Source organism: Miniopterus schreibersii (assembly GCF_964146895.1).
Source record: "Miniopterus schreibersii genome assembly, chromosome: 15".
Lineage (NCBI taxonomy): Eukaryota > Metazoa > Chordata > Mammalia > Chiroptera > Miniopteridae > Miniopterus > Miniopterus schreibersii.
In genome coordinates, this window is record NC_138115.1 from 15085785 (window position 1) to 15098476 (window position 12692).

General features: G+C 47.6%; 1 protein-coding gene across 1 annotated transcript in view; it reads left to right on the top strand.

Annotated features, from left to right (window-relative positions):
- ERC2 (ELKS/RAB6-interacting/CAST family member 2) overlaps positions 1 to 12692 on the top strand; it is an 809820-nt gene that overhangs the window by 632351 nt on the left and 164777 nt on the right. The window contains exon 18 of the mRNA XM_081160189.1: positions 1510 to 1644. Coding sequence (XP_081016315.1) covers positions 1510 to 1644 — 135 coding nt within the window. The remainder of the gene's footprint in view (positions 1 to 1509; positions 1645 to 12692) is intronic.

A 12692-nucleotide genomic window follows, 5' to 3' on the forward strand; every position in this document is an offset into this window, starting at 1 on the left:
TAGGCCCTGTGCTGGATTCTGGGGAGAGGCGGGTGAAAGGAACACCCCGAGTCCACCCAGAGAGGGACAGATAAATCCGTGGTTACAGAGTGGCGGTAAGTCCGAGGCACACAGCACCTGGCCTCAAGCGTGGGGTCTGGAAAAGGCTGTGAGCTAGGCAGACTCCCAAGTTAGAGGTGAGGGAAGGCGACGGGGGGAGGCGTCTCAGACAACGGAAACTAGGGTCAAGAAGGAGAAGTGGTGCCCTGGCCAGTGTGGCTCAGTTGGTTGGAGCATGGCCCCATGCACCCAAAGGCCACTGGTTCGATTCCCAGTCGGGACACGTGCCCAGGTTATGGGCTCAATCCCTGGTAAGGGGCGTGCGGGAGGCAGCCGATCGATGTTTCCCTTCCACATCTATGTTTCTCTCTCTCTCCCTCTTCCTTCCTCTCTCTCTAAAAATCAATTTTAAAAAATCTTAATTAAAAAAAGAAGTGTCTTACAGGAAACAACAGTAATAGTAATAATAACATTTGACTTTTATTGAGAGCCCGTTATGTGCTAGGTTCATCATAGGCAGGGAGGCACTATTACTCCCATTTTAGAGTTGAGGAAATTGAGGCTTAGAAATAGTTGATTCAAATAACTAGCCAAGAGGTGGAGCAGGACTTGAATCCAGTCATTCTTATCTCTAAACTCACCTTTCTAGGCTTCTGTGCTGGGTATTTTTATCTGCCTTTTCCAAGGACTTCAGGCATTTTTCTAGATCCTGTGACCCTGTTAGGTCAGTTCATGGCTGGTATGTTATTGCCCTGCATAGTAAAACAATACAATAAAACAATTCTATGGCCCTGGGGGTTTAACAAGGACACCTGGTTGCCTCCTGTGACTCATATAGTGGGGAGTAAATTAGAGTGGCAGCTATTCTCCATCGCCTCTGCTCCTTTTGCTGAATTTCCCCCGCAAAACTCTATCAGTTAAAATGTCCATAGAGTGCTCTCTCGCCAGAAGTCATCATAACAACGAGCCATCTTTATGAGTATTTTTCCGTTTGGTACCTCTCAAGTGGACTTCTCTGCCTTGTCTCGCAAGACCATTGTTTGTCTGTGGCTCTGTGTCTCCACCCAGTCCTCTCCCATCTTTTCACCCAGGGCTTCCTTCTCTTGCTTGCTCTAGAGCGTAGGATGTGATTGTCGGCAGTCTGTGATGGCAAGCTTACTCTGGATCTCTGTGATTGCTTGATAACATAAAACAAAGCACCTTCGGACGTGTCCACTCTTCCCCCCTTTTAAATCACGTGGGAAAAGAACACTTACATCTACAAATCCACATCCAGAGACAAGGCAGCTTCAAGGGTGTGGTGAAGCCCAGAGCAAGGTGCATTCCTTTTTAAATTTCAACCTGACTAAACATGAAAACTTGTGGATTAGGAACAAAGGGAGCCCTCTAGGTGCTATAATGATGCCCTGAGTGTCTCTGGCTGGTCCTCTAGCTCCTGATGGCACCTTCCCTGGCTTTTGTTCTGCACAGACCCAGAACAGAATGAAGCTGATGGCGGACAACTACGATGAGGACCACCACTACCACCACCACCACCACCACCACCACCACCACCGATCTCCTGGGAGGTCGCAGCATTCCAATCACAGGCCCTCTCCCGACCAGGTCAGTTCCATCGCCGCTTACCTCCAGGACCCCTTTTACCCTCTGGATATTTTAAGATAAAATAAATAATCCTCGAGAAATAATAAACAGCATAAAGTGATACGTTCTTTGAACTGAAACTAATAGCTTTGGTATTTATTTCCATCACTCAAGGAATCTAAATGTTTTCCTTTCTCCTTCCCCTTTAAGGTTTTGTCTGTTCTTGTTTATGTTATGCATTTTCTTTCCTCCCCTCCTTTCTTCCTTTCGCAGATACGTGGGCCGTTGCTGGCTCGGTATCTCATGGTGGTTACTTTGGAATGCCTTTTTCAGAGTTTTAAGAGAAGGCACTTTGCTTCCATGAGCTTGGCAACCAGAGAGGCCTTGAGTTTGCTGAGCACTTTCCTAGAAAATCCCTTAGTGATGCAAACTAACAGGAGGGTCAGACAACCTGAAGAGACATCTGTTTTGCTTGCTTGTCACCCAGTGAAGTCAAGGGGTCTGGTTTCTTTGATTTGGGCCCTGTCTTGTCCCTTGACTAAGTAAAGCAAGTGAGAAGATGGACTGACGGAAACAAAATTCTCTTGTGACGTTTAGCTGTTTTGCGTTCGTTCGCCAAATGCAAAAACTCCTTACAGCATTTAGTATTAAAACTCTCAAAGGTGAGTTTCATGGAAATTATTAAGTTCAATGCTAACTAGCAGCGTGATATTGTCAATATTAGCAGTATTGGGGCCTTGATTGTGCTGTGACCTTTCCTTTATGATCCTGGTGTAACTTAGTGCATTTCGAGAGGGATGGGGCATCACAGAATCATCTGGATAAGTGTAAATGCCTTTGTTATGCACTTGTGACTATGCCAGGAGGGGGACTTGCTGGAGTGATCTGTGTGGAGAGGGTTTTACTTGTTTGTTGGAGGAAGGGGTGCTTACTATGCTGCTAAAGCTTTTTTTTTTCAGATGGCTCTGTTTCCTTCTCACTTCATATCACTAGCATCCCGAAGGAGAAGTTAAGATTCCAGGTCTCCGAGACGTTTTACTGGGCGTACCACTCCAGGGGGAGCCATATGTATCGTATACAACATAAAAAGGGCCCCTGGAGCTTGCAGGAGGTGGCTCCAAGCAGGAGGCCCCTGCCCCCAGCCCCAGCTTGGCCCCACCCAGTGCTGGGAAACATTTGCCCTCAGACACCTCAGCGCTGCAGAAGGTGTTCACGCACAGGACACGGCAGTTTCTGAGGCCAAGTACAGAAAGGCCCCAGTGCATGTCATTCGCTAAAACTGGCTCTCAGTTTGGAGATCAGCAAAGCGGAGAGAGATTCTATTTCTATGTCATTATCTTTTATGACTGTAGTTTTAGTTTGATTTAGTTTTACTCATTAAATTCTAATCCCTCACAGCTGCCCCCACCCCCCACCCCGACCCCCTGCCCCCGTCACCTGCCCCAGTGTAACTGGAATCCTGCTAACCAGGTCTCTTCATTGTCACCCTTGGTCCTTACCCTCGGCGCCTCCACCTTCTCCCATGGGGATGAGCGTGAGGTTTTATTGGTACTAGAAGGCCACCCTGGGCTTCCCCTCAGAGAGACAGGAACAGAGAGCGCCGTAGAGGCAGAAGGAAGGATTTGGAGCCAGACTGGGGGAGTGGATCGCACAGGACCTGCTGAGACAGCAAACAGGCTTGTTTCATCACAGAGACACATATGCTAGTATGTCCTGTTCCCTGCAGGGCACCAGAGCAGATTTATCTGCCTTGCGAATGATATTTCTTACAAAAGCTTATCTCTTGCTACTTTTCCAGAGGCCTTTAATCATAAAGTAGAGTACTTGCCCGCTTAGTTCACCCTCTTATGTTTGTGCCCTGACACGACAGGTTGTCACAGGGTAGAAATCATGGCTCAGGGGTGGTGCCCTCTCCAGAAGAGTTAGCATTGCTTGAGGAGTGTGTGGCTGAGATGTCAGCAGGACCTCGGGTACACCTTTCCCCTCGCTACTGTTAGGGGGATGGAGGCACTCTTCCACTTTCGCACCTTTCATGTCAGTGACCACTCCAAGCAACCCATGGACACAGGCAGACAGTCCCACCCTCTAGAGATGAGAAATCCAGGCCCTGAGAGGAGAGGATGAACCTGATGGGGAGTCCTGCTACTGGTTGTTTGCTCATTCAGCTAATACTTGGAGCACATGTCCCATTCCAGCTGTTGTGCTGGGCTTGGGGAAGTTCAAGATGGACAAGACAGAACCCCTGTCTTCAAGGAGTTTGCTGTCTAGTCCTAGGGCAAAAATTCAGGTCATCCGATATCTCATTTAATTCTTGTCTGGATCATGTTAATCAGAACAGGACAGATAAAAGGTAGTTATAACTTAATTAGGGGCCCATGACTTAGGAAGTTACTCTGCAGTGGATTCACCATGGAAGTGACATACCTGTGGCCAGAAGGATAATTCTGTGGTTGCAAATTGGAGTCAGCAAAGCTATAAGGCTCCTTTGTTAAGCTCTTTCTGTTAGAGGAGAGTTAAGCAAGGACCTGGTATGAGGACGCTGACTCCAGCGATAGTGATGCCTTTTTCATTAGCTGTCCTAGGTCTAAGGAAATGAGGCTGTCCCTGTACTGGGGATTTGAGACTCATAATCATCAACAACTCATATATCAATTGTTATGCATCAATATATGCATTGTTATAAATCCAAGTCCCAGAGTTTAACAGTCTTGCAAGGCTGGGAAGTCTCTCCCAATTGATTACAAACTCTACACATACTTGTGTAAGCATAGATACTAGTATGTAAGGAGTAGAGTTACTTCTCAGGAGAAAGTGACATCCTTATGTCAGTGTGTGACAACACTGGAGTCTAAATAATGGATGATCTGAATGGGATTTGAACTAAATATCCATAAAGTACCCATGTTAACTGAAGCGCCTCAAAGGGGAGACGTCGCTGCCAGGATTCCCGATTCCCTTCCCGTCAGTCTTGCAGCCCCGACTTCCCTGTGCCCTGAGGGTTGACCAGCAGTGTCTTCTGGAAGAGGGCTTTCAAACATTGACATTTTCTTCTGAGATTTATAGAGAGATCAGAACATGAAAATGAAGAAATATAAAAAGTCAGTCACTTTGCTACTTTTCCAGAGAAACTCATTTTACCTTGTGAAATTCAATTTAAGTGTTGCCAGGTTTACAGAATTAGATTCTTTTTCCATTTCTCCCCTGTCCCTCTCTCCTTCACTATGATTTTGCTTTCTCCTCAGGAGAAACTGAATCCAAGGGTTATAAGTCTAGACTAGCATTTCCCAAAGTAACTTTTGGAACATTAGTCCCCCGAGGAAAGTCTTGAAGCAGAGATTCAGTGGGCAGAGAATTTTGGGAAAGTGCTGCATATTATAACTCAATCTTGGAGAGTCTTGGTGCAATTAGCAGATCAAAGGATCGAAAAAGTCATATAAGAAAGAAAGCTCTCCAATTTTATTTAATCCAGCATTTCCCAGATTTATTTGATCATAGAATCTTTTTTTTCTTTTCTTTTCTGGTAACATCTGTGCTCTGAGAAGTACTGTTCTCAGAGTATCAGGTGAAGGAGACTATCCAGTTTAAAACAGGGCTGATCTAGTTTCCAGTCGTGTTTTTCATCTTGAGGTGGAGTTTTGAAGCAAGTCCCCCTATGCTTTGCATGGCAGAAGATGAGAGTGCCCCTTTCATTTATTTCCTGGGATACCTTTTTAAAAGGTATAACGTCTGAGAATGCATTATCCCACCCAAAACCCAATAGGTCTGAATTAAGGGGGCCATTAGGAGGGTGAGGACCCAGGAAGGCAAGGAAAATCGTCAATATGCAGCCCCTCAGGGACTGGAGATGAGTGGGATGAGAGGAAGAGCGGATTCGGGGGATGTGGCAGTCCAGCGGCCTAGGAAGAACCATTGGTGCCCTGGGACCTCGGGATGGCCATAGCCATTGAATCTGTCCAAGTAGAACATCAGGCGAATCCCAGTAGTGCCTGTAGGAAATCCTTCAAACCAAGAAGGGAGCACAAGGGCAGACAACAGATATTTCCCATGACAAGCTGCTGGTGAGCTTTGAGAAACAAAGAATCAGTGGGGCTTGCTGGGGACACATTAGCAGTGTTATTCTTAGTGAAGTCACCAAGGCTGATTTTAGAAAAGCTAAGTGGAAGCTCAACTTCTCCTAAACGCCTGTGTACCTGTCTTCATCAGTATCGTCTGTTATTTCTTTGAAGTAGTATCTTTCCTTGCCTTATGATGTCAAGACATCTTTCCTTTTTCCAAGCATCATATGATTTTTATTGTTCCAGAAGAAGTCATATTTTATTAATCTCCTTCCAGTGGCTCCCAGGCTTGAACTCACCCACGGATAAAAAAGCAAACCCTCAGAGTGAGCCCACACTCCAGCCAGCTCACAGTGCCAGGCCCTGTTCAGCTGCCGTTGGTGTCCAGGACTCAACATTTCTCTGCCTGGGTCTGGCGTTGGGTGTTAGGCCTTTAAGGGCCTGGATTTCAGTGCTTTTTTTGTGTGTGAAAAACTCACTTCCATTTATTAAAGCATCTGCCACCCTGATTCTAGTGTGTAGAGGCCTAAGTGGCAAAGAACCTAAACATTTTTGGCTGGATGCCCCAGAATAAATACGTGGCCACTTCCCAAGCCCAGAGCTCACCTCTCCCCTTACCTCCTTCCTTTGAATGAAATGCTCCCTCACGGGAGTTGGGAAGCTCGTGACATTTTCACTACCTTGAAGACTTTGGGATCCCACTTTACTTATAGAAATCCTGCTTCTGAAGAAGAACTCCAGGAGCATGGAGGCATAACATTTATTAAATTGAAAATGGAAAAATTTGGTCGAAGTTTATATGTTATCGATACTCTCTCTTTCATATTGCAAAACACATTCACACCCGTCCGGCCTGTAACAGGCCCGTAAGTGTCTGTTGAGCGAGTTGTTCCCATAGCACCTCTGGGAGGTAGGAAGGGCAGATGGAGGTATCTCCATGGTAAAGAAGATGATCTCCAGCTAAAGAAGCTGGAGCTCAGAGAGGTGGTTAATGATCCAGAGTCACACCCTGAAAAGCAAAGGCCCCTGATGAGGACCTGAGCCTCCAAGGGCCACTCGCTGGTGGCCAAGCCCCCTGGGTGTTAGCATGAATGTGTTTGTGCAGCCAAATGTATTGGGCATGGCTGCGTGGCTATGATGGCAAGTCTACTCTAACGCAAACGTGCTGTTCCCTTTCCCACCAAATCGTAGTAAATTTTATCCCCTTTGGTGGGGTTTTTTCAAAGTTGAATTAAAATGTTTTCTCCTCGGTTCTCTTTCCATGTGCCTCAGCTTTCATTCTCTTTATTCCTGTTCTTCTGTGTTGTGACTTTTTTCCTCTCACGCTCCCCCCACTTCCCCTGTTCCCCTTTATTCGTCTCTGTTCCTATTTTCTTTGTGCCAAACACGACGTGGCTTCCCGCACGCCTCCCACTGCCACGTCATCACCAGAGTGGGGAACATGGCACAGAGGCGGAGGGCTTGCTCTGGGTTTCAGAGGGACCCACGTGCCTTGGTTCACTCACCCTTGAGCTTCTGCACACACAGGGCCAGGGAGAAGCCAGCCCCCCGAGCAGAATACAGGGTACTGCCCTCGACCTGGAGCTGCCCTCAGGTCGGCTAGGCCTTTGGGAGCGCTTCCAGGCAATGCCCTTCCTGCTGCAGAAACTGGGTATTCCATTTTGAACCCTTCACTTTAGGATGTCCGTGCTGCTCTTTTATTCCCAGAAAATCGATTGCCCTGGTCCTCAATATTACCCACTCCGCCTGGCAATTTCCCAAACCTGGCTGTGGATGTGAATAGTGGTCTGTGGTCCCTTCCCTGCTGCTCCCAGCTGCTGTGGGTCCCGGCACACGTTGGCTTTCAGCTGAGCCGTGAGTTTGTGCCCTGGACAGCTTTGTGCCCCAAATGTCCACTGCCATTTTCAGTTGAAAGTTCCCATAGAATTCTGCTTGGGATTCATGTCATTTTGCCATAAGCCCATCAAGTAAGTTGGTCACTGCGGAACTCAGGTCTAGATCTGGCCTTCCTTCCAAGCTGGAGAACACGGGCCAAATTTGCAGATTTTATTTTAAGATCCCAGCGAGCCCACTCCTGCTGACTGCACCTATGCTCGCTTCAGAGAGGCCCCATCTCTCTCTGCCTTGGTCTTGAGACATGTCCCCTCTCCCTTCTTCCTACAGGCAAAGGAGCCATAGGGTAGAGTTAGCTCAGAAAATAAACACGAGGTTCTTGCTGTCCCTGCCTCCCACCCTTGTAGGCACTGCACACACCTGAGCTTGGTCCCTGCTCTCGGGTGGAACGGTCAGTGTCCTGCAGAGCTTTCCCATAGGAGGGGGATTTCCAGCCATCCCGCAATCAAGGCTCGGTGAGCTGGTAGCTGGAGGCGGGTGACAGTGTCAGTGAGCCACAGGTATTTTTTGGCCCCAGGCCAGTGTGGTAAACCACCTCCCTGCTTTGTTCCTCCCCCTCCCAGGGGCCTGCATTTTATGTTTGGTCAACAAAGAGTTGGTGGAGCCTGCTGTCCGCCTGGAGAGGGAAAGAGTCACAGGAGCCCCTCCCCATGCCCCTTTACTTCTTCCTGCCCTGTAAGCGGGCTCCAGGCCCTGGGGTTCGAGCCCACCCTCGGCCCCTCTGCGGAGTGCTGGGCGGGGCTTTGATGGATGCCCTGCTTTCCATGCACGTCCACCAGCAGATTAGCCAAAGTGCAGCCCTTTGAATTCTAACAAACAGACGAGGGGTTTCACTTGCTCCATTGCCCCCAGAAGATGGATTCTGTATATAGAGTTGTTATTCCTAGCTTTTGCTTAGGGAGGAAAAAAAATTTATTTTATGTTTTGAGGTTAAATGAACGTGGGATAAATGTATACACAGTGTCCTGAGTGTATATATGTATGTATCGCTATATGTCAGATGAACTGAGGGCTTTTCCACATATGGAAGAATTTCTCAAGATCGTGTTTAACTAGAAATTTCTCTCCCTAACTTCCCCTGAGTGCATGTTTGAATATACATTATATATACATATATATGTGTGTGTGTGTAAATACATTTTCACGTTTCCTGCGTAAAAGAAAACTTACCACGTATCAGAGCTTACTAAAGTACCGTTACAGAACAACTGAAAAAAACAGAGAATTTTAGCTCTCCAGTCACCTGATAAGAAAAATTACGTGTGTTGGGCTTTTAATATACGTTTCCCATCCAAGCTAGTGTGTCCGAAGCTTGCCCGAATCAGAGACAGCAGAGTTTTAGGGGGGGTTTGCATTGCAAATCTAATTTCCTGACCTACTCTTGGAAGAAGCCTTGGGTTTTAGCTTCCTGTGAGAATGAAACCTTCAAATCCCCAAACCCATGAAGGAACCTCTTGTTGAGCTGATGTTCATTGGACAGGAGGAGGGTTCAGAGATGTCAACCTTTCCCACTCTTGGGCAAGTCCTGTCACAATCAGAGCCCAAGATATGCTGGGGTACATTTTGAAATAAATCTTGTGAGCCACTTGCCTGTTTTCTTTCCTTTTTTAAAAATCAATTAATTAATTTTTAAAAGTCTAATTATAATTGGCATTTAGCATTTAATTGGTTTCAGGTTTGTTTGTTTTTAATTTATCTTTATTGTTGAAAGTATTACAACTTTTTCCCCCATTGATCCCTTCCACCTTGCACCCCCCACCCCAGGCCTTCACCACCCTATTGTCTGTGTCCATGGGTTATGCATAGATGCATATAAATTCTTTGGTTAATCTCTCCCCACCCACCCATCCCCACCTTCCCTCTGAGATTCATCAGTCTGTTCCATGCTTCTATGTCTCTGGATCTATTTTGATTGGATATATGTATATACTGTGAAATGATCCCCAGAGTAAGTTTAATTAACATCCATCACCACACACTGTTACAAATTATTTTTTGGTGTGTGTGTTACTTGCCTCTTTTCTGATGCTTCTTTTATCGTGGAGTTGATTGGATGCTGTATTTCAAACTCAACAGACCTTAAGTCCTTGAAATAGATAACTCAAACGTTACTTTTTTCTTTATCCCTCAAAGACTGCTAAAAATCCCCAAAGCTACTCAAACATGCGCCGGAAGGCACAGGTGATTTCTGAGCCCTGGGAAACAGAGGTGGCAGTCACTTGTTTGCTTGTGTTTAAGGCAGGATCTCTGGAATGAGCCTGCCTGGCTCTCTGTGAGGCCACAGGTAAAGCAGGAAACGGGACAAATGTCTGACCTGCTGTGGGAGGTACTTAACTGCTCCTTCCTCTGCAGCACTTACATGCTCACCCAACCATTACAAGCCACAGCCGAGGGTGGGGTGACAGACTTTGGGAGGCTGGCCGTGCCGAGGAGCAGGCTATTGCCAAAGCCCTTTAATCTGGGTGTGATGTTAATTCCTTACATGTAAGCACAGGCGGGCAGGATTCAGTAAACCCTGCCAGGTAGGGTCGTCATGGATGGGAGAAAGGCAGAGCTGCTTAATGCACAGGATCCTCCTGTTAATAAAGGATTTTCCCTTAAAGGAGATTTGAGCCTGTTGAAAATTCCAGACTTACTCTATTTGGGGTAAAATTTTCCCCCCTTTTACTGATTCCTGTTCGTTTCCAACTTTGCTTGCAGCATTAGGGTCTCATTAAGAGATTTGTTGCCGTATCTTTTGAGTCAGCGGGTTTGCAGACACGGCCTGCGCTCCCTGGCTTGTCGATGTAAGTCGTCTTGGAAACAGTGGAGGCTCGATTCCCTGTCAACCTGCCGCTCTAATCCACTCGCATCTGTCCTCGAGGCAGCCCTGTGGCTCCCCACTGCAAGGGGGCGGCCAGCCCTGAAACACCGCAAAGCAGGGAAACGCCTTTTCTATCGCTAAACACCGTTGCCTCTCTTTTCTGGAACTGATGTAATAAGGATCATGTTTGACTCACGCTCCAGGCACTCGCCCCCTCCGAAGACCACAGAACAGCAGAGGAAGGAGAGCTGGAAACATCCTTCGATGTGCACCACACGTACTCAGATTTGGAGAACTGCCCTACTCATAGACAACAAACTGCGGTCTAAAAATTGCTTCAGTTTCTAAATAAGGCTCCAAACACCCCGTAGCTCTGAACAGCCCAGAGATGCTAAAATGCCTCAGGATGGTTTTAGACAGTACTGGAGTCTCCGCACACACCCCTTTGCTGTTGACCGTAGTGCAAAGTCAAATAATTTGTTATGATAGTAACAAGCTATCAGATGGTACCAACAGGGGTGGTGTGTCCATTCATTTTCGTATGCGCTTGTAACATCTACAGGGTGGTTTAATTTACAGTCTGCGGTTTAATTCCTGCGGCAGCCTTATGACCCGTCAGGGTCAGGATGTGATTCGGTGTTCTTTTTGAGGCCACCGAGGGAGTAAAGAGCCCAAGGGCCTGAGGATTTGGTTGCCCACTGGCCAGGAAATGGTGGAACCAGATTCACGTTGGAAACACAATTTTCACTGTGTTTAAACAAGCCAAGTGTTAATGACTGATGAACGAGGGAGGGAAAATAAAGCCTGTCTCCACCACTACCCCCTCTTCATGGCTACCTGGCAATGGCTCAGCGTTCAGCAGATGTTGACTTTGGGCTCCGAGACAGCATCGTTGGCCAACGGAGAGCCGTCCAGCATTTCCACCCTCAGCTGGGTGTCTTATATCTTTCAGCTGGGGGAGCTGGCACCGTGCACCAAACACTGGTTTGTCAGAATCACTTTGCTTGAAGGAAATAGAAAACTCATTTCTATAAGTCTCCCCACAGTGATGGTCCAAAAATCGAGAAGGCACCCAACGATGCTTCGCTTGTGGACTTGGAGTAGAAAGCCCCCGAGCCTCTCTGGTGCTCTCGGTGGCTCGGCAGCAAGACTGGACTTAGACGGCTAAACCAGGCATGTGGTTACTGCAGTGACAAGGAGAAGGAGCCGTTCTGGGGAGAAACGAGGAGACACAGTCTTGGCAGCCCTGAGGCTCTGGGATCCAGGCAGCATTCCTTCGGAGAAGTGGAGTCAGACGGAAGGCAAGAGTCGGGCCTATATTGTCCCTCACTGGGAAAGTTTTGTTAAGTCCCCAGACCTGAGACATTCCGAGGCAGTGGGCAGGGACGGCAGGTGCTGTCTTTTTCCTCAGGGACCTTGAGATTTGCTTGGGTGCTGATGACATGCCCATTTAAGGGACACGTACTCTTTTTTCCAAGAGTCAAGGGGACCCACCCTAAGTTGTACCACCCAGCTCCTACCAGAACCTTCAGCAGCTTGGAGAGAGGCCTGCGGAGTCCAAAGTGCTTCAGAGCTGAGCTCAGCAGAACCAACAAATGCCTTCTGAGGTCAAAATGAGCTCTTCTTGCTGGGGCTTCACAGCTCCTGTATCAGAGAGGGTAGGCTTTTGTGGTCAGACACACTGGAATATGACCCTGGCTCCACACTACCGGCCAGGTGTCCTGTGGCGAGCTACCAGAACTTTCTGCCTGAGCCTTCCTTTCCACATCTGCAAGGAGCGCCTGCAGACACCTGAGTCATGGGGCTGTGATGACACTTGGTGAAGGACCAGAAAGCTGTCACACTGTCTCTAACCTGGGACAGGTGCTAATACCTCCTGGCTCACTTCTAGCCCAGATAAGAAATAAGCTAACATTAATATTTAAACAGGAGCACACTGGGTATTCGAACCTGGACAGGACTTTCCTATTATTTGGGGAAACTTGTCTGCAAATGGGCCCCACAGGCTGCAATAAATACAAATCCTGTAAGAGTTCATGGCCATTCCTGACCTCATCACCTGAACAGAGACATCCATCCAAGGGCTGAGCATTCCAGGAGGCAGGAGAGGTGAAAGACATGAATGGGAGGTCTTTACAGGGCAGGTTTGGACTTGGCCCTGAAGAGGCGCAGGGCCCCTGCTTCCCAGGCTCACACCCACTGTTTTTCTCTAATAAGCACCTGTCTCCCCAGCTCTGGCCAAACCTTCAGTTGGATATGCCAAGAGGGGTAGGTCCCACCCAGGTGCAGGGCTCATTATAAATCCCACAGTCCTGGGG